The sequence below is a fragment of the Quercus robur genome, chromosome 5 (genome assembly GCF_932294415.1).
Source record: "Quercus robur chromosome 5, dhQueRobu3.1, whole genome shotgun sequence".
Classification (NCBI taxonomy): domain Eukaryota; kingdom Viridiplantae; phylum Streptophyta; class Magnoliopsida; order Fagales; family Fagaceae; genus Quercus; species Quercus robur.
In genome coordinates this window covers 87,109,543-87,136,735 of record NC_065538.1, presented here as the reverse complement: position 1 = coordinate 87,136,735, position 27,193 = coordinate 87,109,543, and the positions used below count along the sequence as shown (strand labels likewise).

The 27,193-nt window shown below is 33.2% G+C and overlaps 1 protein-coding gene across 3 annotated transcripts; it reads right to left on the bottom strand.

The window, feature by feature from the left end:
- Positions 1-4,092: 4,092 nt before the first annotated feature.
- Positions 4,093-13,819, bottom strand: LOC126727593 (beta-amyrin synthase). Of its 3 annotated transcripts, none has more exons than XM_050433398.1 (18): positions 13,660-13,819; positions 13,012-13,278; positions 9,015-9,200; positions 8,595-8,684; positions 8,260-8,457; positions 7,982-8,066; positions 7,643-7,809; positions 7,341-7,532; positions 7,139-7,252; positions 6,766-6,885; positions 6,492-6,614; positions 6,300-6,398; positions 5,889-5,945; positions 5,564-5,754; positions 5,285-5,462; positions 4,948-5,028; positions 4,765-4,848; positions 4,093-4,467 (listed from the first exon to the last, which is right to left on the bottom strand). In XM_050433398.1, the coding sequence occupies exons 2-18, from the start codon at positions 13,210-13,212 to the stop codon at positions 4,345-4,347; spliced, it is 2,289 nt and encodes a 762-aa protein (XP_050289355.1). In that variant the 5' UTR covers positions 13,213-13,278; positions 13,660-13,819; the 3' UTR covers positions 4,093-4,344. The 3 variants fall into 3 exon arrangements, with proteins under 3 accessions (XP_050289355.1, XP_050289356.1, XP_050289357.1); XM_050433399.1 differs by having other exon boundaries at positions 13,585-13,814; XM_050433400.1 differs by lacking the exon at positions 13,660-13,819 and adding an exon at positions 13,468-13,487.
- Positions 13,820-27,193: the final 13,374 nt, after the last annotated feature.

Below are 27,193 nucleotides of genomic sequence, written 5' to 3'. Positions count from 1 at the left end.
GTCGAAAGTACAGCACGTTTCAAGCTTTCATTTTTTTTTTTTGGCAAAACCCATGTTTCCGTCGTGTAGCCATATCCAACCCCCGTCCTGTATAGTTTATTCTTTTTTCTGTCTGTGGTTTTTAGCTGCACAGTGCCCAAGCCATCATGTGAAACATGTGATCTTCAACAGGTTCCAAGCCTACACTTTGATTATGCAGGCTATAGACAACAAGCCAACGAAGACCACTCCGTTCGCGGTGGACTCCCACACATTTGAGAGACTGTTACAGCAGCAAGCTAGTAATTTGAATGGAGAACAACTTGACATGTGAGACCCACAACGCGGGTCCCACATGTCAATGAGATAATAGACCCATGCGCCTATTTCATCCAAGATGTTTTCCTTGACATCATGTATATATATATACATACAACTTAATTAATACTTTTATAAATAAAAGGGTTTTATTAACGTATGATTTTAGAGTATATGTTAGTAGACTATTTTAAGTAAATTTTTAATAGAAATTGCAAAAACAGTGAAACTTTTTGACAAATTTTTCAATTCTTGATAAAACTTTTTTTTAAAATAAATTGTTAATTTATGCCCTAGAGGTATACATTATCTAGACCCTTAAATAAAAAATATAAGTCATTTGTACAATTAAATACTATACTAAGAAGTATTTTACCAATGTTAGGAATTTGTTTAGGCATGAAGCCATGAATACGTCTAATATTTGTGTAAATTAGTTGGTGAGTTTTTTTAATGTGGTCCCATGATAGTCAAATGATTTTGTCGTCCGTAAAAGCTAACAAAAGTTTTTTCCAATGGTCAATTAAACCTAACCCACGTATTAAAACGTGGAAAGCCATGGAAGAGACGAACTAAATTAGAAAAAGGATGAGAGGTTAGATGAGAGACTTACAGACCTGGAGAAGAAGATGAGGGATGTGACGTGAGAACTTTGAGACTAGGAACAGTGAGAGAGAAATACAAAAGGAAGAAAGATTAAGGGTCCGTTTGGATACAGCTGAAAATTGAAAACTGAAACTGAAAACTGAAAAATACTGTAGCAAAATAATTTTTAAATATTTGAATAGTACCGTGGGACCTATTTTTAATGAAAAAGTTGCTGAAAAGTGAAATTTATGGGTCCATGAACAGTACACGATATGCACTGATTGGCTAAAAAAAGTGAGAAAAGTCAAACTTTGTGGCTACTGTTCATTGGACCGTGCATGAACAGTAGCCCAAGTCTCACAAACGCATTGAAAAAAAAAAAAAAAACACAGACGCAGACGCAGACACGGGTTTTCAACCCAATCCAAACATAGCCTAAACGTTGGAGGATAGATGGGATGAAATAAGTAGTGATAATAAAACGTGCAAGAGTAGATGGGAAGCATCTACTCTAGGAAGGTGCTTCCTTTACAATTGCCATTACATTCTTTTCTATTTACAAAAACATTATTACTTCAATGCATTATTATTTTATTTTTATTTTTTGATAATAAAGCAGAAAGAGTTATACACTTAGTGGCATAGCCCAGTTATAGTGCATAGGAGATTTAGTAGCCAAAACAGCTATAGAATAGACACTATTAAGTACAACAGTAGGCACAAAAAGGTACTTAAAGCCTATACCAAGCTGTTTCAAAGTAGACAGATCTGCAAAAGTAGTCTTCTCCATCCAATTTGGAATACTAGTCCTGCTGAACTGATAGACTAGCCTCTTGCATCTGCTTATGAACAAAAGTTGGCTAAACCCACACCTCCTAGTTTGCATTGCAGCATCCACCATAGCCTCCAGCAAAGCACCATAGGTTGAGTCAGCTGCACTGCTATGACATCCACTGCAGACAATGGTTCCTTGACTGTCTAGGGCCTCATAAGCATAGGCACTCCTCTTGACCCTTTTCTGTCTGACTCCAGCAATCCTGATTATGAGCTCCCAATGACCACCCAGCCTGTGGACTTGAACTCTTGGGCAACCAATCCTTCCATTGGTACAATTAGAAAGAGCAAAGACCTCCTGATACCTGCAAAATAGAGACTGAGAGGCCATAATGACATTCATTAGTTTTTAAATATTTCATTTCATAATCAATTTTAAAATTTTAGTTTAACAATAATATAAGTCCCATAAATAATAATAATAACAATTCCAATATAAATATATATCGGATGTATAATTCTGAAATGGTGCAACAATACACACCTGTACTAAAATATTCTGTTCCAATAGCCAATTTGAAATAGACTCTAAAACTATTGTTATTATTGTTATGTCAATAATAATAATAATACGTTATTATTGCTTTGGTTATGTCAAAATATTGTATGTAGTTCCAAGTTTGCAATATTTTTTCACCGATTAATGAGTGTTTTTATGAATCATTTATGAAAACTTTAATACCACTTTTATGGAAAACTAGTCGTGGGCCTACATCATGCATGAGAATATATAATTATTTTAAGATATGTGGTATAATGTATAATTATTATCTAAATTATTTTATTATAGATAATTTTTAAAAATTAAATAATTTCTAAAAATAATTTCTATCTGTATATTTTTACAAACATATAATTTTATCTTTTTTGATGTTTTTGATTGATATTATTCTTTTTTGAAATGGTCCATATTCTTATAATTATTTTTATTATGAATTATATTTTCCTAATTTATTTTGGTACAACTAAAACTTTTAAGTTTCAAATTTCATATTCTTTTAAGAAGATTATCATGATAATCAAAACTTATTATATAATTATAATTGATATTACTCAAATAATTGATAGTACTCTCAAGTCTCAACCTAAACCTGTTTTTTCTTATTCTTCAGTAAGTACACCAAAGTAGACTAAAATTGTCCAAAATGGACTGAATGGACCAAACTGGACCGAAGATGACCAAAATGGACTGAAGTAGATCAAATTGGACCAAATTAGACCAAATTTCAAACCCTAATTAGTAAACATAACTAAAAAAATTAACAATAAATTGATGTAAAATAATAAACTATGATAAGTAATATATTCCAATGAGATAGAAGTGGTTTGTTGTTGAAAATAACATCAATCAAATTTGTTATCACATTAATATTTTTATGAAATAACATATGGGTAAGTATAAACTAAAAATAACATTTGTTATCACATTAATATTTTTGTCAAATAACATTTGTGAACTAGACCCTTCAACCTGCCCTTGAATACTACATTAACATATGGGTAAGTATAAACTAAAAATAAATAAATGATGTCCCCACTCAGGATGTTTGTATTATGTATTTTCTACTATAAGTTACATTTAGTTTTAAAAATGTGTAAAATTATAGTAACGAAAAGTGATGGTCGTATCATAATTGATAAGTTATAATTAGTTTTGAATGCATTGCTTAATGAAGAGTATTTTCATTTATAATGCTATCTTCATGTATTTGTCGTGAAGAGTATTTTCATTTTTTTGATAATTTGATAGATACAACAACATATTGGTGATTAATTTCATAGTATCTTCATGCATAATTTTTTTGCTAAAATAAAATTATTACCAAGGGGAAAAAGTATTCAAAGAGTATACACTCGCGGCAGAACCAAGGAGGGCTTCTGTGCACGTTTGTGCTTATCTGCTAACGTGAGCTGAGAGCCTTTCTCTCGAAGTATGGTAAGTCAAAGCTAGTATGTGAATAAATAGATATAAATAAGGAAAAATCTGTTAGTGTGTTTCAATAACTGAAATTGTGAGTTAAGCTCAAATTTTAGTTTATGAAAACACAGTATGTTACAGCACACATTGTGTGTGATAAGCAGTGCCCATACAAATAAATGATTTCACTTTTGGAAACTCTAGCATATATGGTTTACAATAGGTTAGAAACAGAGTACCATGGTAGGAAGGCCAAGGCTCCCTTAATGCAATTTCATGTATTGCAATAGTGTAATAGGTGCCTTTTCTACAACATCAGTAGCCAAGACTCATACTAGGCGCTCTCAGCAAATTAAATCAGGGATATTCAAAGTTCAAACCATAGATTGAGTCTATTAACATGGAATAATTGAAAAGAAGTATTTTCATTGTGCAGAGAGTTTAAGAGAAAAAGGTTGGTATAATACACGGAAGAATTTCTCATTTACTTTATTATCCAGTGATACAACATTATGCAAGCCTTGCTTCTACACATGGAAGGAAGAACTTCTCATTTTTATCCAGTGTATTTAAATTTCTATACAAACATAAATAGCCCCTTAAGGAAGGGAGAAAAAAAGGGTTACACAATGGTAAGAGAATTCACTACTGGATTTTATATCCTTCTCATTCATATATTTCTTGAACAACAAAATTCACTGCTTCACTTAAGCGTTTCTTGATGGCAATGGGACACGCTTGCGGTATTCTGCAAGAGCCCACAATGGATATATATTTCTGTATGCTGCATAGTGTAACATGCAGTTCTTCATGAACACTCCAGTGATTTCCTGCCATAAAAATGAGATAAATTGTTATAAACACTAGCACTATTTAAGCATATATACTTCCATATTGTTTTGTTACTTTGTCTTTCTCTTCCAACCTCTTTGAGACAAAATTATTGTTTCAATTACCTAGCACCCATTTAGATTATTTTTTTGGGGCTAAATGTGTTCGTAGTGTAACATGTCAATCTCCTTTCTTCTTCTTTTTTTTTTTTTATTTTTTATTTTTTTTATTATTAATTATTATCTTTTTCATTTTTTGATTGTTTGGAGCTGTATATGTAAATTAAAGATATGTACCTGTTGAGGAAAATCACCATCTTCCATTTGAGAATTTATTATCAGCTTTGCGGCCCGGTGAAGAGGTGTTGGGTCTCTTTCAGCCTATCACAAATAAGGTTTTAATATCAGAGTTATGAAATAAAAGAATATGAAAAGATAGTATGAGAGGTATAATGCTACATTTTCAGACTACTAACTGACCTGTCCGGAATGAATAAGACCCATCATTGCCCATGCAGTATGCACCAAATTTGATCGGTTGCCTTCTAGAGGTACATATTCCTATATAATAAAGGACAGAGAAGTTTTAATCAAAATTATCTAGTATCTACAAATTCTCATCAGTGCAAAACAATAAGACATTTCTTTAACTTCTTGATCCACAATAACTTAGCTGACCAAAATTTTACCCTTCATAACAATTTGGGAAACAATGTGGTGTGTGTTTTTAAAGATGGTTGAACTTTTAAAAACAGAGAGGGAATTAAAGATACTATGAAAATTTATCAAGAAGCACATTCCATGTCGAAGCATTTACCTTTTTTGGGCAAGAAAGATAGCTTTCTCCCCAACCACCATTATCTCTTTGTGTTCTAAGTAGGAAGTCAACACCTTTGCGCATAGCTGGACAATTGTTGTAACTCTTGCCAGCAGCAGCCAGACCTCCAAGTGCAAACCATGAACCATAAGTGAAGCAAACTCCCCAATTTCCATACCTGTCAAAATGCTTTATCATGTAAGTGACCTTCTGTAATACTTCTTTTTTATAAACACCAATCGTTTCAAACATATCTAATAAACAAGTGGAGGACCAAACCATGAACCATCTGGCATTTGTATGTCTCCAAGGAAGCGTGCCGCATTTTTAATGAAGTTTTCAATCTCTTTTCTCCTATGCCCGGGGTATAATTTTTTAAACAAAACTAAAGCCTGGATTGCTGATGCAGTGCATTCAACATACTCATGCTCAATAACAATATCCGCGAAGAATTCAGTTGGATTAAGCATCTGAGGGGGAGAAAAGAAAAATAATATACCATTAATATATGTCAATGAGTGAATTTAAAGGCAATTAGATAGTTTCAAAGTATTTCCAAAATAATATTTCAAGGTCAATTCAATTTGCTGAGTTAATTACTTACTTCCAACCAATCTGATGCTCCTGCTGGCTCCCATGCGGCTAAACCACCATTTTTACTCTACATTAAGCCATAGAATAAAGCTTATTGATCTGAACAAAGTGAAATACTTAAGAAATAAACAATGTGCTAGATGGAAATAAAGCTTCCACGGTTTGTGCAAAGTGAGTTCCAAAAGCCTTTAGAGTTTTATCATATTGTTCAAATGTAATGGTAGCTACAACTGGACTGGTAAAAGGTTAGGAGAATAAGCTTTAGAAAATAAAACCTACTGCATTTGGAAAAGTAATTTTCATGTAGTTGAACAATTTTAGTTCCGTAGTAAAACCAAGGGCAATCTGGATTTCCTATTCATGCTCACAAGTGCACAATTAGTATTCTTGAAGATACAACATAAGCTAAGTTAATCCTTACCTGTAGAGAAAGTAGGACGTTGACAGAATCATAGAACCTCTCTGGTTCCATTTGCTCACCAACAATCTCTGGTGGCATCATTGAGAAAAGCAAGCAACACTGTGAAATAGATTATATTTGGTGAGGAACACAATGATTATGGATGAGGTGAAATACTTGACTTTATTAAATCATGTAAACAAAGTAAATTACCTTCAAACCTTCTGCAGTGCAATCAGAAACTTGCCATCCATGATCTTGATCAGAGAAGGTCCATGATCCTTTGGAAATGTGACGGTACATGCTTTTGAAGTCCCCAGAAGGATTGTCTTTGACCTTTTTAATTTTTCATGGAAATTGCAATAATTAGATTGAGTGAATACAGGATATATATATATATATATATATATATTAAATAAAAGAAAAAAGGTTAAAGGTATGCTTGATTATTAAGGTTTAGAGATGGTAAAAGAATTGAGAAGCAAACCTGAGATTTCTTTATGAAGTCATGTCCTCTTGCGAGTGTAGGTCCAATTTCATCAACAAGATCACTAGCAAGTAATGCTTGAATGGCAAAACCAGTATCCCACTCTTGACTACCAAAACTCTGCATACAAAATATCAAAATTAGCAAGCACTTATTTTATTGCAAGGTACCTCAGCACTTGTGAACTTAAGACCAGAAAACCATAGGTTAGGCTTATGCTGAAGTTTAAAAGTATATATTGGTGTACATAGCCAACCCTAAAATAGAACAATTTAGGGAATGTCTTCTTACACAGTTCAATATAAAGTGAAATGTAAATCTTCAACAGAGGGAACAAAAATCTACAATTGTTTTGCTAAATATAACTACTAACCTGCATCTTTATTCCATCTTCAGCAACCCATATGTAATCTGGGATCCTAGCAAGATGCTTCTTGAAATAATCTCCATTTGGATCTTCAACCCAACAAGCAAGCATACATAGAACCTGTTCAAAGCATATGACATTAGGAAAACTGTTTCATAGCCTAAGTAGATGCTCACCATTGCTTTTCTTGATTGTAAAGTTACATTACCTTTTCCACACATCCAATAGTAATGTATCGACTATTCTCATCTTCATAATGAATGTGCTTCATTGTTACTTGAAGAGCCTTCTCTCTAACCAACTTGTTAAATGGCCAACGAGTGAGAAGAGGCTCAGTGAATATGTATAGACTATCCCAAAGCAAATCTTGTATCAAAGGGTGGGGATAGTAGATATCCTCCTGCAATAATAGTTTTACATAATCATGCATTGGAAGAAATATTTAAAAACATGTCTACCAAAAGAAAAAAACGAGTATCAACCACGAGGAGAAAATTAAGGTAAACTCACCTGCGCGCATAGATGACGCACACTCTTCCAGTTAATTTCATTATAAGGTTCATTGTAGAGTTCCTCCCTCAATTGAAGAATGAGAGGTGTGATTGGGCCAACAAACCTCTTCCCATATAGGTATGACATGGGCATGTACACCATCCGACAGTAGCACCACATTTTGGCTACATTTTAGGGGCAAAGCAATTGGTAAGCTACTAGTAAAATAATCATTTTGAATGATGCAAGTTTTATTATGAAATTTCAAAAAAATACAAACCAATAAAACTTTGTAGTAGCAATTTTAAGTAGAGATGACTAATACAAATAGAAGCAGTAAGTAGATATTGTACAAACCTGGATGCATGGGAAGGAATGAAGGAAGGATCCAAAATTCTGGGGGCATTGGATTGCTTCCAGTCCATTCAAACAGACCAAGTATCTAGAATAAAGGAACATTGCATAATTGAGTTATTTATCATATAATAGTTATCATCCAGAATGTATATATTTGAAACCTAACCTATTTATTTCGAAATTGGTAATACGAGTATGATTAGATTTTAGTTTACAGTACAAATTATTTTTAGTATGCAAGTCTATTGAGATGTGAATTTTACTGAACATGGTCATACCGAAAGCCATGTCTTTCCCCAAGAAGGTATGTGTGTTACTCCACCATGATCAAGGATCCATTTTCTTGCTCTTGCACAGGCATTGTCCTTGCCACCCTCAGGTCCTTCCCCAAGCATACGCATACAAATGTAACTAAGAGTTGTGCAAAACATCGAGCTATGGCCTTCTATGTGGAATCCCCAGCCACCATCTTCGTTCTAATAATATACAAAATTTACAACATAGTTGTTATAAAGGAAAGTTTGAACTACAAGAAAAAAGGGAAGAAACAAATCTAGCAAAAACTTTGATTCTGTCTTTACTATTAACTTTTAAAACTTCCAAGAATATGTACCTGATGGCAATACAGGTATCGAAGGATTTCTTTTTGATGCTCAGCAGGGAATACAGTATTAAGATGTCCTGTAATGTACATACAAAATACCTGCATTTTTTGGATTAAATGCAAGACAATTAGCAATTGAACCAATCTGAAAACTATAATAAGTCACAAGCATGCATCTTATAATCTAATTGCAGTGTATTGGAAACAATATATAATTGATAGTCGAATCAATCTAAGATGCTCTAGGAGTATACATTGCACGAACCAGAAGATATTGTATCAATAAGCATGATTTGCTATAATTTGTTTATTTTCGTGATGATTTAGTTCAGTATAAGATAAAGTTTCTATTGATGTATATTTTGTAAACAAGTAAGCCAAAATGTGTGTTTCGCAATGATAGTAATAGATGACAATGATAAAACTCACCAAGGGGGGAAGGAAAAACAATGGGCCAGCATTTTCAGCAGGCCAATGGCCATCACTAGCCTGCAAGGCTGAATAGAAATGGACAGCCCTCCTCAATGTAGCTGTCGCATTGTCATATGTGATTTCCTCTCCGTCATCAATCTTTACTGGGGGAATTGTTTGTTTAAAGTTTTTCTCTCTCAAAAACTGCAATAATTTTAACAAAGAAAGATGACCTTAGTGTCAACAAATTTATTAAGCATTATAATCAAATATCATCAAAATTTTGCAACTTCATAGATCATCATGTATCCACAAGTAGAATTTCATTTCCTATAACAAACAGCAAAAATAGCTTCATTGCACTAATAATTTAATTTAGTAGACACAAATTTCACCTACTATATGTTACCATTAAATTTGATCCTGCATACACATAATAACTAAGGCATTTGGAAGTGGTGTGTGCTTGTTCCAACATCAAATTGACCAAAGAGAAAGGGGTATGCTTCTTGAATGCTAGAATTTAGGTCCCCCAATTTGACTAATTCACAAGAGGAAGATCCACATTGGAGCCAAAAATCTACTTTATTTATCTTACTTTTTCACTTTACAAAACACCAAACATCAATAGTTTTATTTTAGCTTTCAACACAATAAAATAATATATTCACTACAATAAAAATAATATATTCACTATAAACCAATGTGAATACATGAATAAATCAATATATTTAATATAAAGTAGTGTAAACACACAATTTAATAATACTTTTTTTTACTTATGAGCTATCGTGCACAACCACTTTTGGCTGTGCACTACCACTTTTGGCTGTGCACTGTAACTGTTGAGCCAAATTATTTGGTTTTGACTCCACCAATTTAACCATAAATTTGTATTTGATGATGCTAAAAATAACAATATAACTTTTTGGCACCACCATTCCTAATGCTGCCATGCTATTTTTTTTTTTTTCTAAAGCAGAAGAATAACAAGTACTATGGTCCACCAGTTAAAAACGTAAGCAATGACATCTTTTTGACCATTCACATGAGCACTAAAAAAAAAAAATTGAGACCATACTAGTTTCTAAAGGAAATGAAGCCGAAAGAATACTAAAGTACTTTTTTAAAATAATGAAATAGAATACTAAGTCCAATTGACTACTTAATTTGAGTATAATATATTATACGGTTCTGCAGTCTGTTGACTATTGCGAAAGCCATCAAAATATTCCCAATGATCGAACGCATATGAAAAGGAAGAAGTGGTGGGTGTATAGGCTAATATTACTAAGGTAAATTATTATTTCTGTCCCTAATGGCAAACTTTCTACGCTATCTATCAATTTTGTATCTAAGGTTCCCCAATATGTCAGTTTAATTTCTAATTTTTTTTGTATTGTGTCAAAATAGTCTCTATTATTATGTAATTAATGAAAAATGCTAATATGACTAACCGGAAAAAAATAATAATAATGCTGCCTAGAATGCCATATGGATAAAACAAACAAACAAAAAGAAAACCAATCCATGAAAGTGGAAATTGACAAACTTTTTTTTGTTCAAAAAAAGCCCCAATAGATATGGGTACAAAGACTACATAGTGAACATACCACATAATGGCCGGCCATCAACCATAGTATAAGCAATGTGACAAATTTTTATTTATTATTATTGTTTTAAGTTTTCTCAAAAAAAAAGTTTTCACAATGTGTGAACGAGTTAGCGGGGAATGGGGAATTTACTCATGTGGTTTTGTGACTTTGCCCCACCCCCTCCATGGATTTGGTCAAGTCAAATTTAAAAGATTACTAGGAAAGAAATCAATTCCCCACCATTGGCCAAACTCCATCATAAGTTTGTATTCTTTGTTTGACCACCAACCCCGTGGATTCCAGCCATGTCGACCAATTTTCCTACATCCGCATGCCACTATAATGCACTCCTTTTTTTTTTTTCCCCCAATTAAAATCTGAAAATTATGAATATATATAATATTATCTTTGGAAATCATTTGGTAGAATATAGAATTTATCTTTACCCATAGATGGAAAGTATTCATACTTATTCTTTTTTAATTTTTTAAATAATTTTTAGGTTAAAGTCCTACATTTTTATTATTTTTTCTAGTAATCTCAAATACAAAACGTAATTCATAATAAAATAAAGGTAAAAAATGTAATGCAAAACCTACTGCTTTATAACTTGACTGATTGATATTTTCTCGTGTTTTTAATAAAAACATTCAATATTCAAATCAGCCACTCCCAAACAATCGATGTATCAAAAAACAATAAAAACTAAATATAATGCAAAGATAGCATGACATACACGCACCTCATCCCTTCTCTAGTAAAATCATTCACTCTTACAAGAGGAGCATTTCTCCTCTCCTCTCCTTTCCTAGAATATCTAAGGTGTTACAAACTAATAATTATCAAAAAGAAAAATTATATAAGATAAAATTATCAAGTTGGTTGGTAGTAGTTGTGGTGACTGTGGCTCTACAAAGTGATATTAAAAAAATCCCCTAAATATTCAGGCATGTCATCTCTGACCAAGTCTACACTCTTTCTCCTTTTTTGTTTTTTTGGGTAAATAACCAAGTCTACATTCATTTCATAGAAAATTGATTTGACGTAACTTCGTCGGAAAGCATAAATGGTTTCCTTCTGTGTGAACACTGGTCACAGAGAAAGGCACTAATTTGATTGAAAGGTTTTCCCCAAAATAATCATTGTAGAATATGAATAAGTATGAAGGATATAAATCACCAGTGACGTGAGAAAAAGAAATGCTAACCCCAACAACCCATTCACACAGACGGTGTGAATTGAACCAACAATTTGTTAAATATGAAATAGTCAAACATTTTTACACCTTCCGTGCAAGTTCCTAACACAAAATTAAATGTTCACGCAATACGTGTGTGACTAAAATTTAAATAGAAGAATGTTTGCTTGATCCAAAGACTTCCAATATTATTATGGTCCCTTATAATAAGTATTTTAAAGACAGACGATAAAAATTAATAAATATTTAATTTTAAGATAGAATGCATATTTTTCAATAAAGAAAAAAATCAAATACAATTTTTAATAATTTATTAACTTACACATAAATTTATTATGATTATGTATGCTTTTTTAGATATATTGGCTTTATGTTTTAAAAAATGTATAAAAATATAATTTAATAAAGGATTTAATGTACCTTAAATACTGCCTTAGAACATTCATTAACAAAAGCCTATTATTATTATTATTATTATTATTATTATTATAAAAAGACTTTGTTAATAAATGCTAAAAAAATCAAATTCTTTTTCTTTCAAAATGTAAAGTATGCAGTAATCGGCCAAACATTTTGAATTCCTTTTTTTTTTTTTTTTTGACTTATTGTATTTCTATTTTTTAAGGTTTTTTGTTTAAAAAATTTATCTCTTAAAAGTAACTCCATATACATATAATATATCATACCAAACTATAGCATCTTAAACCACCATTAATAAATAGTCTAATCTCTAATTTGGCTCCAAGTCTAAGAAGCCTGCTTCAGGGTTTTTAGTACAATCAACGCATAATTGATAAGGAAACTTCCAAATATTTAGTTCGTTTAACTTTTAGGTACCAATTTACCAAACATTAATGAGAAATCAAACGTTGACTAATCATAAAGTAAAGACATACTATGTGTGTATTGTAATTTACAAAGTTAAAGGTGAAACTTGTGTTCAATGCCTTTTTGGCGTTGGACATTACTCATTCTAACACATATCTAATTTTGAATATTTGTTCACATCGTAACGTATTCCGTGCAAAAAGGCACTGAACACAAACCATATACTAAGACTAATAAATGTAACTCAATAGCACAAATAGCAAAACTTGTAGGGCTACCAAATCTTCCACCCCATGATAAGTTAACCCAAAAACTACTTTGATTATTTGATGAAATAGTAAGAAATATTTTTGGAATTGATAGGATGGGTAGAGAGAGATGTAGATGTATGGACCTGCATTCGCCAAAGTAGATCGCCACTGGGTTTGACTTGGTAGCGATTCCTGTAGAAATTTTGACGAGCCTCTTCAATCTCAGCTCTCTCTTCTGGAGTACCAGCTTCAGGATCAAACTCCCATATCTGCCTTCCAACAAAGTCATTGGTGCTGTAGATGTAAGGGTCATTGCCACCCTCTGCTACCTTGAGCTTCCACATTCTTTCTAATAGCTTCTTTCAATCAAAATTTGATGAAATTGATACCACTTAGATCTCTCCTCTTCACTGTTGCATGCAACTATTGTAGTCAAGTACTAACAAATCATTTATATAGTCATACTCATAACTAATAACCAACACAAAACTTTAGCATCGAGTTTTTTTTTTTTTTTAAGTGGATTAGAATTTCCAAAAGTTAGTTTTTGTGTATATATAGGACCAAGATCATTTGACCATTATTTAAAGGGTTCATACCTGAAAACTCTTTGATATGCATGCATAAGAATTATTCAGATGGTTCATACATGAAAACTCTTTTATATAACTTCATGACAATTTTTATATAGTTCATACATGAAAAAGTTTTGATACCTTCATGATCCCATTTCACCATAAACATGGTAGAGAGAGAGAGAGATAGAGCAAAATATTGGGCTTACTGCTTACCTAGATAGCCAAGAGGGTGTACTTTTGAAAGAAGAATTTGGAGAAACCTATGTGAGATATGGCAGTCAAACAAGGTAGAGAAGAACAGAGGTACGGATTGGTTGGCCTTAACTTTGAGAGGGAACTTGTTGTGAACCAAAAAATGTACTATCATAGTGTTCAAACCCCCACTTTATATAGATAAGGCCAGGCAAACCCACTATGAATATGATATTTTGTTACTCTCTCTCTCTCTCTCTCTCTCTCTCAGGGAAACAAATTTTAAATATTATCTAAGCAATATTTGGGAAATAGCTATATCTTGGTACATGCATCCAAACGGTGGGATTTATGCGTTCCAACAAGACTAAGAATGCAAATTAATAAAATATTAATTCTTTTGATTTAGTTTCTACCCAAAAGAAAAAAAATAAACGAAACACCTAACATTCAAATCAATAATTGAAGTTCCATCAAGATCAAGAATCTATTTCCTTGTTAAATAAATAAAGCGTCATGTTAACTAGTACCCTTAGGACACTAGTTAAGAATCTATTTTAGGAAAATTTTAACATCATTTTTACAGAAAATGAAAAAAGTTGTCAAAATATTAATTTTTTTTTCTTTTCCCATAAAAAATTCCTTTAACTGGATTCTTAACCAGTGCCCTAAGGGTACTCGTTAGCATTTTCCATAAATAAAATAGTAATTTTTTATAGTTAGTTTCTACCAAAAAGAAAAAATAAATGAAACTTGATAGCATTGAAATCAATAATTAAAGTTCCAACAAGATCAAGGATCCATTTCCTTGGTACATAAATAATCTAGTTATTATTTTTTATTTAGTTTTTACAAAAAAAAAAAAAAAAATGGAGGAGGAAAAAGAAACTTGTATTATTGAAACAATTAAGTGAATTGGTTGACCGGACAATTTAACTTCCTTAACCAGTCATGCTTGTGCAGTGGAGGAGCACCAAGGTGACTTAGCAAACTATCTTTATCATCTTTCCATCTCATGTTTGTTGTTACGGTTCAGAAATCAATTCTTTTTTAAGAGAATATTATTTCATTTAATTTCTAATAAAAAATATCTATTATTTAAAAAAAAATTAAGTGTAAATTAAGTCAATTATCAATTGTGTTTATTAACTTTTCAAAAAGAACCATATTTTTTGTCCAAATAAAATTTTATATTTTTGGGATATCCTAAGAACTAACAATATGCAAACGAAAGAATATATTATATTAAATTAACATAAAAGTGTTTTTAGTTTTCAACTTTTAGGGACCTTATTTCGATATAATTCCCCCTTCCCCCCTAGCTATATTAATCTATTTATATTGATCTATTTTTTAAAACTTTTATTTATATCTATCTCTACCTTCATATATATATATATATATATATATATAGGCAAAACTCAGAGAAAGTTCAATTAGAATTTCAAATTAGAGTACAATTTTGCGCCATGTATTTAAATTTATGTGCGGACCACACCATAATTATCATTTCTAAATTAGATTTCTAATTTTATGTCACCTATCCAATTTAACTTTTATTAATGATAAGGGTATTTTTGGACTATGAGAATTCCTTTGGCTCTTTGGCCCGCTGAGACAAAACACTTCGCTTAAGGTCCATTGGAAGGATGGCTTACCTAATCTCTATAAAACTAGAAGACCTGTCAAGACGGCTATCTCATATAATCCCCCTAGAACCCGACGGTGCAAGCACCATACCCTTCCTAGGACCCATCAAGTAACACTTAGACTCATCGAGTAGCATGCACTTGAGTCTAGTGTGTAAGCCCAACGGCGAATCCATTTAGGTGCTGACAGATGATTTGCATACCAACAGTTGAGTATGCTAGGTCCCACAAACTTTTACATGTTCTTCACTCATGTATCCATATTTGGAAATAACTTCCACACCACGTTTAAAGACCTTTCTACACATTCATATCTTCCTCATATGGGAAGAGAAGCCCTAAGATCTCGGGGCATTAACTCCAAATCTTATCTACAATGAAAGTTCCTACATTAATGGGATCTTAGTAAGCTCTATACCACTATATAAGCACCAAACCTCCTCTTCCTTAAGGCATGTGAAATTTCCTAGCTCTCACACTATTAAGTTCTTGGAGATTCTTCTATCACTGACTTAACCTTCGGAGAGTCTTTGACCAGCACCCCACCTATGCTCTCTATTAGTTCTTTGTTCTCTTATTCCTCAGGTACCCTAATTGGAGCGCGTGTGGACAATCAACTCACTAACAATTTTGTGCATCATCAATTAACTTGTGCAAAAGACTTTTCTCATAGCCTAGAAAACCTCCAACCAATTATTGTACAAAGAAATGAATACCAATGTTCTTTTTTTTAAGGGCATGGTCCTAGCTAGAAGGGAGACTCATAACTAAGTAATGTTGTGCTTATAATGGTGCGGTTGACATAGAATAAGGTAATGAGATGGGTTTATAGTACTACTAACTGAGCTAGGTACAGAAAGTCATAAAGTTTTACTCAATTTCTTAGAAGTAGCATTATTTAGTCATTTCTCAAGCTCACCAAGAAACGATGATTCACACTTTGATATGTGATTATTTACGTCTCTAACATCAACAAATATAAGTTTTGATAGTGTGTGTGTGTACAAATTTGCATTCCTGCCCAAATAAAAAGGAGTTGAAGGACCCACCAGAGGTAGGCCTTGCTGGAGAGTTTTCGATGCTTAAAAGTTTGTAGTGGCATGAGAGAGAGAGAGAGTATTTATGTGTACCTTTTGTTTGATGTAGAGCTCTCTTTACATAGGACTTAACATGAGGTCTCTAATGCTGAGGGAATGTTAGTTCAATTGACACATTTTAATATTTCCAATAAGAGTTCAAATTTCCTACTCATCAACAATGGAAAAGACAAGTAGGCCCCTAACTAAATCCCCATTAGTAGCCTTCCACCAATTTAGCATATCTCTTATCGGGTCAATTTAACTTGGTAGGGATTCCATCAAATTCATTGTTTCCTTGCAAGTCAAATATATATATATATATATATATATATTTTAAGAGAGAGAGAGAGAGAGAGAGAGAGTTTCAACCTACGGCGTCTGCTCCTGATGATAGTTTTTTATCATCAAACTAAGACACCAATTGGTTTTTGGTGTAGATGGGAATTGAACCCCAGATCTCTAATTCAACAATCAGAGACTTTACCAGTTGAACTAATTATCAAATCTCTTACTTGAAATCTCTTATTCAACCTATAGCGTCTGCTCCTTGCAAGTCAAAGGTGATCAATCTTATCTATATCAATTTTAATTTTTCAAAAATGTTAAAATATATAAAATAAATTACAATTATAGCCCCTCACATTTAAGTTGTGCATCAAATTTTGAATTTTTTGTTTCATCAAATATAGTTGCATCTCATAATAATGTCAAACAACCAAATCAATGCATAATTATGGGGAGAAAAGCCAAATTTGCCAGCTTCCAATTTACTTTTCTATGAAAATGGATTATATGTATGCTTTCTCAAAGTTATTATTCTTGAATAGCCCAACAAATTTACAATGAATTTTTTGTTCGTATATAATGACACATAAATATGCTGATGTCATTCATCATGGTTCTACTATATCAACTTTAGGAAATTTGAAAGATTTAAGAAATGCGATTGTCACAAAAGTATCAATTTATTTTTAAAAAATATAAATAAATTATAGACTTAGTCAACCAATTTATCAGGTTTTCAAACGTTTAGTAATTTTGCTAAATATTTTAATGATTACCATTGTATTCTTTTAAAATATTTAATCCTCAAAACCTTTTTAATAATTAATCTATTACAATAAGCTACGTATTAACTTGTGAGCGCCTTTCTTTAGACTTTCAAATCTATGTTCAACCTCTTAACAATGGTATTATGGTGAGTTTAGATAGGTTGAATTTCTACACTAGCATATTTTAAATTATGTTTTTTGTTAACACGTGTTAAAAAGGTATAAGTTAAGGTGTATTTAATAATTGAGTTTTTATACATTATTTGAAAAAAGAAATCAAATTACCCACAAGTATTAAGAAAAAACACACATAGTCACAATGAATTATAGGTGCAATCCAATAAATTATTGAAAAAAAAAAAAAAAACTTTATAACATTTATGTGACAAAAAAAATTTGAATTGCTAAAATAATACTATATCAAATTTATTAATTAATTTATAACAAACACAGTATTGACCAACCACATCTATGACCGGTAACATGGCTTGTCCATTCCATGTATACTTGATAAAATGAGAAAAAGAATATGGCTACAAAGGGAAATATGTATAATAATGAGAATATCATGAAAACTGTTTAATAACCCAAGCTTAACATCAATAGTATTAATACAATTTACACACGGGTAATATACTAGTTAGAGTAATGTTAAAGACGGTTTTTTTAAAATTTTCTTATTATGATTGAGACAACGTCATTTTTATCCAAGTCCATCACTGACAGTACCACTTATATATTTTATATATTATCCATTCATCACAGCAAACAATCCCAATAATTATAATAACAACAATACAACAGGTATACCGAATTTTAGTACTCAAAGAGCTTCTTTCTTTGGATCAAAGATGTCTTGATACGTACCTTGACTGAGATTGAAGGAATTAGTGAAGGTTCAATTAAGATAATTAGAAAGCTTATTAGCCCTAAGGCTACAAAAATTTCTTTCACGTCAATATTTTACATGATTTCCCCATCTCCAACCAATGTGAGATTCACATCGTGATTTGTGGAATTGGGTTTTTTTTTTTTAATTTCAAATATCTTTGTGGATAAAGAAAAAATTATTAGAGTATTTGATTTACGTATAATTTTGAGTACCCATGTAATTAAAAAAAAACAAAAACAAACAAGCAAACGAAAATTGACAATAGGTGTAATTTGTGTACCTTATCCATGAAAATTGATTTTGTGTACCCATATAATTAAGAAAAAAGAAATTGACCGTAGGTGTAATTTGTGTTTAATTTTTTGTAATGAAATTTTCTTTTTTTTTTCTTTTTTCCTGACACACAAGATAAATTTTGTCTGAAACTTTTTTTTTTCTCTCCTCCTATGGATGTGGAAGTTTGACTTTTATTAGTTAGTAAATTTAAGAGTAGTTTTTTTATTTTTTTTTTCAGGTTCAATAAAAGGGCATTATATGCCAAGTGCCTTATAAACCAATGAGCACTTTCTATTATTTTCAATGCTGTGGTCCACAATAAAAAATAACCAATGCCAAGGTAAAAAATAATCATCATGGAGTGAATGTCGGTTTCTAGAGCACTTTTTATGGCATTTGTTCCATGATCGTGGTCCACAGTAAAAACCAATGAGCACTTCTATGGCATTTGCTCTGCCGCTCACTCCATGTTGCAGTCCATGGTAAAAAATAACCAATGTCGTGCAAATGCCATAGAATACTAGAAAGTGCTCATTGGTTATTTTTTTTACCATGGATTGGGTACAAACCAATGCCAAATACCACACAATAGAATTTTATTTATTCTATGGCATCTACTCCGACGTTCACTCTATGATAATTATTTTTTATCAACAGTCCAAACCACCAGTTGAGTTTTAAGTGAATGGAATTTGAACTTCAAAATTTTTAATTGATAATAAAATACTTTATTAGTTAAATTAATTAGATTCCAAAAGTCAAACTAATTTTTAACATTTTTTAATTAGTTTTTTTTTTTTTTTTTGAGATGTACATATTTTAAGATAGGATTTTGTCAAAACTCCTACTGTCCTACATGTGGGTTGACCGTTATTTTCGTTAAAATGTTGGACGGTATGTAACTCTCTAAAATGTAAATAATAAATAAATAAATAAATAAAGGAGGTTTTGTAATTTATCATAATTAAAATAAAGATCATAACATATTTCACATGCTAAAAAGTAAAAACTCTTATGAGCTATGGGTTCCACTTTGTGTCCGTTATGTCTTATTTTTAATATTTTGTTTCATACTTGTTCTTTTTTTTTTAATTATTAAAATACTTGTTCTAATTTAAGATTTTTATTTTATTTTTTGAGAGAGAGTTTCAATTTATCCAAATCTCTTACTCAATCATCAGAAATTTCACTAATTGAGTTAAGTGAAACCAACTAATTTTTTATTTTTTTTTTTATAGAAGAAACCACTAATTTAAGACATAAATATGTAGCCTTATAAATTAAGGGTCATGCTAACGAGTGTTCTTAGAATATTGATTAACAATTCATTTTAGGAAAGTTTTGACACCACTTTTATGGGAAATAAAAAATGCTCTTAAAACATTAATTACATTTTTTTTTCCCTTAAAAATTTTCTTTAAATGGATTGTTAACCAATATTCTAAAGCCATTCATTAGCATTTTCCTAAAACAAAATAAGCACAATTAACTAATTTTGTCTCTAATCTATAGTGTAAGTAGTGTAATAGAAAGTCAACGGTCAGGATTGGAGTCATGACAGAAATATTAAGTTGAAATTAGTCATGCATTGCTGCTTTTGGATTCATTTAGCTAACAAGTTACCAACTTCAGTTCATGACCAGAAGCAGCAGCCTTTATTAGTCAACTTCATTAACGAAACTGGTTTTGTACTGTTAATTTTATTATTATCTTTAACTGTTGCCTTATTGTTTTCTTTTGAACCATAAATGTTGTTTTAGCTTACAAGTTCAATTAAACCTGCAAGCCTCTCTTTTTTTTTTTTTTTTAGAAAAAATAAAAAATAAAAACCCAAAAGAAGATTTTTTTTTTTTTTGGTATATATGTGTGAAGTTTTTATTTTTTTATTTTTATTTATTAATGTATATATGCGTGAAGTTCATTTCCAAAGACTTAAACCCAAGTCCTCCTAAAAATAAAACTACATTAATGAGTACAATAATAATCAGATAAGGCGCGGGTGATATATATCACCTAGAGTAAACTTGGCCAAGTACTCTCTTTACGTTTCTCAATTACACTATACATTGTCCAAAGTAGACATTACGTGTACTTAGAGCAAAAGCTGATTTTTTTTTTTTTTTTTTTTTTTTTAGAAAAGCAAACGCACACAAAGTCAAAGTCAAAGCTGATGAGGTGTATTTAGAGCAAGTTCAATAAATAGCACCAATAGGGCACAGTGGTCAATTCAATCTGCTTTCATTGACTTAATCAATCAAAGCTTAAATGGACCGGTGCCCAATTCTTGTTCATAATGTGAAACGTTTTCTTTAATTTCTTCGAAGAATTAGCTAGAACACCATCTTGGAAAGTTCAATGAGATTTTTTTCATTCATCAATGCCTCCCTTTTTCCGAGAGTGATAGTTTCTGTGATTCTACGATCCATAATTGTTTATGTGTACACTAAAAACTATAAGCAAAAGATCAATCATATGCCATAGTAGATATTATTATTTTTTGCAATTATGAGTGGTTTGTGTGAGACAACAATGAGCGATTCCAGGCTGCCATCTCTAGTGTGAAAGACAATAATAGAATTTTTAGTTGCTAGTGGCAATGTAATAGTACCTGAAAACAAAGATTTCTTATATGTTTTTTTATTATTCAGTTTATATATTTTGGATTCTACCTTTTTATACTATCCATTTGTCCTAACAAAAAGATCTAAATTGGATAATCACTTTTTTTTTCTTTTTTTTTTTTGATAATTTAATAGTTGGGAAAGTGGATATTTGAAAATTGGATGTCCCATTAAAAATACCATAATATACTATATAGTAAAAAAAAAAAAAAGTTGAGTTATAAGACTTTTGACAATAAATAAAATTTAAAAATTCATTGAATTAAGGTCAAGCCTCATTTTACCTGCATATTTTATATGTTAGGACTTAAAAAAAATGATAGTTAAAAGTTTCTTAAAGAAATAAAATAATTTGTTAATTACGATAGGAAGGAGAAATTTGAATCATAAATGTCTTAATTGTAAACATCAAAAAGAGCCAACCATTTAAATTACAAGGCTCTTGGCATGTATATTAGAATTAGTTATTGTAGGGTCTCGTTTTTCAGCTCAAGCCCAAGATGTACGGGATCTTGGACCAGTGAGCCCAGTACAATAAATTTGTAGAGAGTGGGTCGAAGAGCTAGACTTTAGTGCATAGACAACAGTTAACATGGTGTTTATCACAGTCAAGCAAGGATGAACTGAGTTTATCAAAGAGGGTTGGTCCTCAGCACGGTCCGAGGAGCTTTTTCTGGTACCTCTTGAGTTATAGGGGTTTCAGCCCCCCCTTTACTGCCTCCCTTCACCCTCTTTTATAGTAGTTTCCTTCTTCTTGAATTGTGTTCCTAGTACTGATACTTGTCCCATCAGCCCTTCCCCCAAGTTGTTAGGAGTGGTTGTAAAGGCAGAAAAACATGGTTATGTCAGGTACAAGGCACTAAATGCAATAATGGTAGCTTTTTCCTTAGATATTTCTATTCTCTCCATTGTCCTTTTCTGTTTTAGTACTTTTCCTGTTCCATGGAGTGACCCAGAGTGCCACCTTCAATGATAGGCTGTTCCCTTTGTCCTCGGCCATACCTAGCCGAGGAGGGATTCTTCCCATGGCCGAGGAGGGGTTCTTCCTTGGACTAGGCCCCTGGCCCAACGTGTATATTGATATGGGCTCCCCAGTTTGTTACCCCCACAATAGCCCCTCGAGATTCTTCTTTTCTTCCCCATGGGAGGAAAGGAGGATCTTGATGTGATGATAGTCCTTTCGCGCCCATTTTGCACTATGTCTGATTGTAAGACATTCTTTTAGTTTATCCAAGTCGCGTTCCTGCCGTTTCAGTACACGAGACGTGCTTTCATTAAGGTCTTTTTACGAGGTGACGCAAATCCAACGACTGAAGACTACTTTGGAAGTTAAGCGAGATTTATCTTACTTGTAATTCTTTCTAAGAAATTTGGGCGAATTAATTGCCACCAGGTTTGCCTCCTATATAAGACACATGGGAGGGGGGGGGGGGGTCGCTCTTCTTCATTTACAGATCCTTGAGTTCTGCGAGAGTTTCAAGCTCTTAACTCTTCAGATGTTCCCAAGGTCACCACCAAGGCAGTGATTGAGATTTAGGGAATGAAATGTCCAAGGATAAGGGTGAGGGTGGAGGAACCAAGCCCTCTTCAGAAGCCAAAGGCGTCGCCAAGATTCAAAATGACAAAGTTAAGGCAAGGGAAGCAGAGGCCAAAGATGTTTCTCCCCTTCGACCAAACAAGAAAGAAGTCTCTCTTCCTTTAGCCAAAATCCGAAGCAGGTGTAGGTCGCATCAGAGTTTTGGTGCGACAAAGTTTGGATTTCATCCGGCCCCGTGTGTCACGTGTGTGCGGATTGGGATTTCTCATCGCCGGTACCATCCATACTTGCTCAGTAGCTGCTAGAGCAATACTTGCTCGATTGTTGCTAGAGCAAGATTGTGGATCTAGCGTCTTTACTTCTTCTTCTCTCCCATCACTGGTACCATCCATACTTGCTCGATTGCTGCTATAGCAAGATTGTGGATCTGGCATCTCTGCTTCTTCTTCTTTCCCATCGCCGACACCATCCATGCTTGCTCGATTGCTGCTAGAACAAGGTTGTGGACTTATCGCTCCCATGGACTGCTTTTATAGTTAGCTTTTGAAACAGGCTTGTCTAAACCCTTTTATGTACAATGTACCTCTTCTTTATCTAATAAAAAGATGACTTTATTTCACTTTGCGAACCTTTCCTTTCCTGCAATAATTATTTTTGAGTGGGTGTGTTGGTATCTTTTCTTTCGAAAGGTATCTAGAATTGAGGCTGTTGATGGTAAAGAGTCGTCACCCTGAATTTATCAAAACTGACGGGCACACGACCGCTAACTTTAAATAAGCTAACTATATAGGATTAATCAGGAAAATAACCGTGTGCTCTTCATTGCGAATAGCGCAACCGCCAAAGGACGTGTAGTTTAAAGTAAATGGTTTGAGGGGATCACTTGGTACTAAGGTTCTTTTCAACATTTACGATGACATTTATAGCGTTAATTTCCCTTAAGCGTCTGGTCCGAGGACCAAGGCGTGATTGAATTTAGCTTAAACGCTTAGAAAGTTGCCAGTACGTGTTAGTCTCCACAAAGCAGGAGGTCCGAGGACCACGCAAGACCTTGGTTCTGTCTAGCACTTAGGTTCTTCTTGAAGTAGCTAGTTTCCCCATAGGTTTGAGTCCGAGAATCATGCAAGACCTTGGTTCTGTCTAGTACTTATATTCTTTTTGAAGTAGCTAGTTTCCCCAAAGTTTTGAGTCCGAGAACCATGCAAGACCTTGATTCTGTCTAGTACTAAGGTTCTTTTGAAGTAGCTAGTTTCCCCATAAGTTTGAATCGAGGACCATGCAAGACCTTGGTTCTGTCTAGTACTTAGGTTCTTTTTGAAGTAGCTAATTTCCCTATAGGTTTGAGTCCGAGGACCATGCAAGACCTTGATTCTGTCTAGTACTTAGGTTCTTCTTGCAGTAGCTAGTTTCCCTATAGGTTTGAGTCCGAGGACCATGCAAGACCTTGGTTCTGTCTAGTACTTAGGTTCTTCTTGAAGTAGCTAGTTTCCCTATAGGTTTGAGTCTGAAGACCATGCAAGACCTTGGTTCTGTCTAGCACTTAGGTTCTTCTTGAAGTAGCTAGTTTCCCCATAGGTTTGAGTTCGAAGACCATGCAAGACCTTGGTTCTGTCTAGCACTTAGGTTCTTCTTGAAGTAGCTAGTTTCCCTCATAGGTTTGAGTTCGAAGACCATGCAAGACCTTGGTTCTGTCTAGCACTTAGGTTCTTCTTGAAGTAGCTAGTTTCCCCATAGGTTTAAGTTCGAAGACCATGCAAGACCTTGGTTCTGTCTAGCACTTAGGTTCTTCTTGAAGTAGCTAGTTTCCCCATAGGTTTAAGTCCGAGGACCATGCAAGACCTTGGTTCTGTCTAGCACTTAGGTTCTTCTTGAAGTAACTAGTTTCCCCATAGGTTTGAGTCTGAGGATCATGCAAGACCTTGGTTATGTTTAGCACTTAGATTCTTCTTGAAGTAGCTAGTTTCCCCATAGGTTTGAGTCCGAAGACCATGCAAGACCTTGGTTCTGTTTAGCACTTAGATTCTTTTTGAAGTAACTAGTTTCCCCATAGGTTTGAGTCCGAGGACCATGCAAGACCTTGGTTCTGTCTAGCACTTAGACTCCTCTTAAAGTAGCTAGTTTCCCCATAGATTTGAATCCGAGGATCATGCAAGACCTTAGTTCTGTCTAGCACTTAGACTCTTCTTGAAGTAGCTAGTTTCCCCATAGGTTTGAATTCGAGGACCATACAAGACCTTAGTTCTGTCTAGTACTTAGGTTCTTCTTGAAGTAGCTAGTTTCCCCATAGGTTTGAGTCCGAGGATCATGCAAGACATTGGTTCTGTCTAGTACTTAGGTTCTTCTTGAAGTAGCTAGTTTCCCCATAGGTTTGAGTCCGAGGATCATGCAAGACCTTAGTTCTGTTTAGTACTTAGATTCTTCTTGAAGTAGCTATTTTCCCCAATGGGGATTCATCAAGTCGGGCTACTAAACCTGCGAGAACTAGCCCCTTGACATATGTACGGGGCATATACTTGACGTCAGAAGCCCCTAGAACTGTGCCCCATTTGGCGACCCTCTCCACATAATCAGTACCTCGAAAAGTAGCCCTAAGCAGAGGGTGAGTTATGACAATAACTGTGTACTCTTGGAAATGATGGGGAAGCTTCCGTGTAGCATGCACCACCGCCAAAATGGTCCACTCGAGGGACTCTTGCTGATAGGAGCTTGATCCCACCATGATTAACCGTTGCACTCACTAACACACAAGCTCTTCCCACAGACGGCGCCAATTGTAGGGTCTCGTTTTTCAGCCCAAGCCTAAGATATATGAGATCTTGGACCAGTGAGCCTGGTATAATAAATTTGTAAAGAATAAGTCGAAAAACTAGGCTTTAGTGCATGAACAACAGTTAACATGGTGTTTATCACAGTCAAGCAAGGATGAACTGAGTTTATCAAAGAGGGTTGGCCCTCGACACGGTCTAAGAAGCTTTTTTTGGTGCCTCTTGAGTGATAGGGGTTTCAGCCCCTCCTTTACTGCCTCCCTTCACCATCTTTTATAGTAGTTTCCTTCCTCTTGAATTGTGTTCCTAGTGCTGATACTTGTCCCATCAGCCCTTCCCCCAAGTTGTTGTGAGTGGTTGTAAGGGCAGAAAAGCATGGCTATGTCAGGTACAAGGCATTGAATGCAATAATGACAGCTTTTCCCTTAGATATTTCTATTCTCTTCGTTGTCCTTTTCTGTTTTAGTACTTTTCCTGTTCCATGGAGTAACCCGGAGTGCCACCCTCAGTGATAGGCCATTCCCTTTGTCCTCGGCCATACCTGGCCGAGGAGGGGTTCTTCCCATGGCCGAGGAGGGGTTCTTTCTTGGACTGGGCCCCTGGCCCAACATGTATATTGATATGGGCTCCCCAGTCTGTTACCCCCACAGTTATACTTCTCAAAAAAAAAAAAAAAAAAAAGTATAACTAGTTCACTAGATTTTTTTTACTCTAAAAAATATAAGTTTACTAGTTTTTTCTTTTAAAAAAAAAAAAAGGTTTTATTCAATGAAGAAAATGAGATACCATTTAAGTTATTAATGCAATAATATTTGATAACGAAAATGTCCAATTCGAAATTTGCAGCCAATTTTTACATTTCCAGTTGCTGATTTTTTAGTAATCAGTGGTAATTTAATACTAGTAATATATAGTATTTGAAAACAAAGACTTCATAGCCAATAATTAAGGAAATATTATTAGATAGCCAATAATTAAGGAAATAGTATAACTAGTTCACTAGATTTTTTTTACTCTAAAAAATATAAGTTTACTAGTTTTTTCTTTTAAAAAAAAAAAAGGTTTTATTCAATGAAGAAAATGAGATACCATTTAAGTTATTAATGCAATAATATTTGATAACGAAAATGTCCAATTCGAAATTTGCAGCCAATTTTTACATTTCCAGTTGCTGATTTTTTAGTAATCAGTGGTAATTTAATACTAGTAATATATAGTATTTGAAAACAAAGACTTCATAGCCAATAATTAAGGAAATATTATTAGATACTTTTCAAAAAAAAAAAAAGGAAATATTATTAGATAAAGAAAATGTCAAATTCGGTTCTTGCGCCACACTATAGAGCATAACGCGAATCAAATTCTTGAATCTGAAAGAATCACATGGACAAACTTGACCTTATAGAAAGCAAGTATTTAACCTCATTCTCGAATTTCACAGGAAAATTTTCGTAGATTTTGCAGAAAAATTCAACGGATTTTGTCAAAAATTAAATGCTAAAAGTTCAAATAAGCAAGTAGCATGCTTTTTTTTTTTTTTTTTTTTTTAGAATTTTAACCTATGACGTCCATTTTTAATGATAACTTTTTATCATTAAATCAAAACACCAATCAGTTTTTGGTATAGACGGAGATTGAACCCTAAATCTCTTATTCAATTATCATAGACTTTACCAATTGAGCT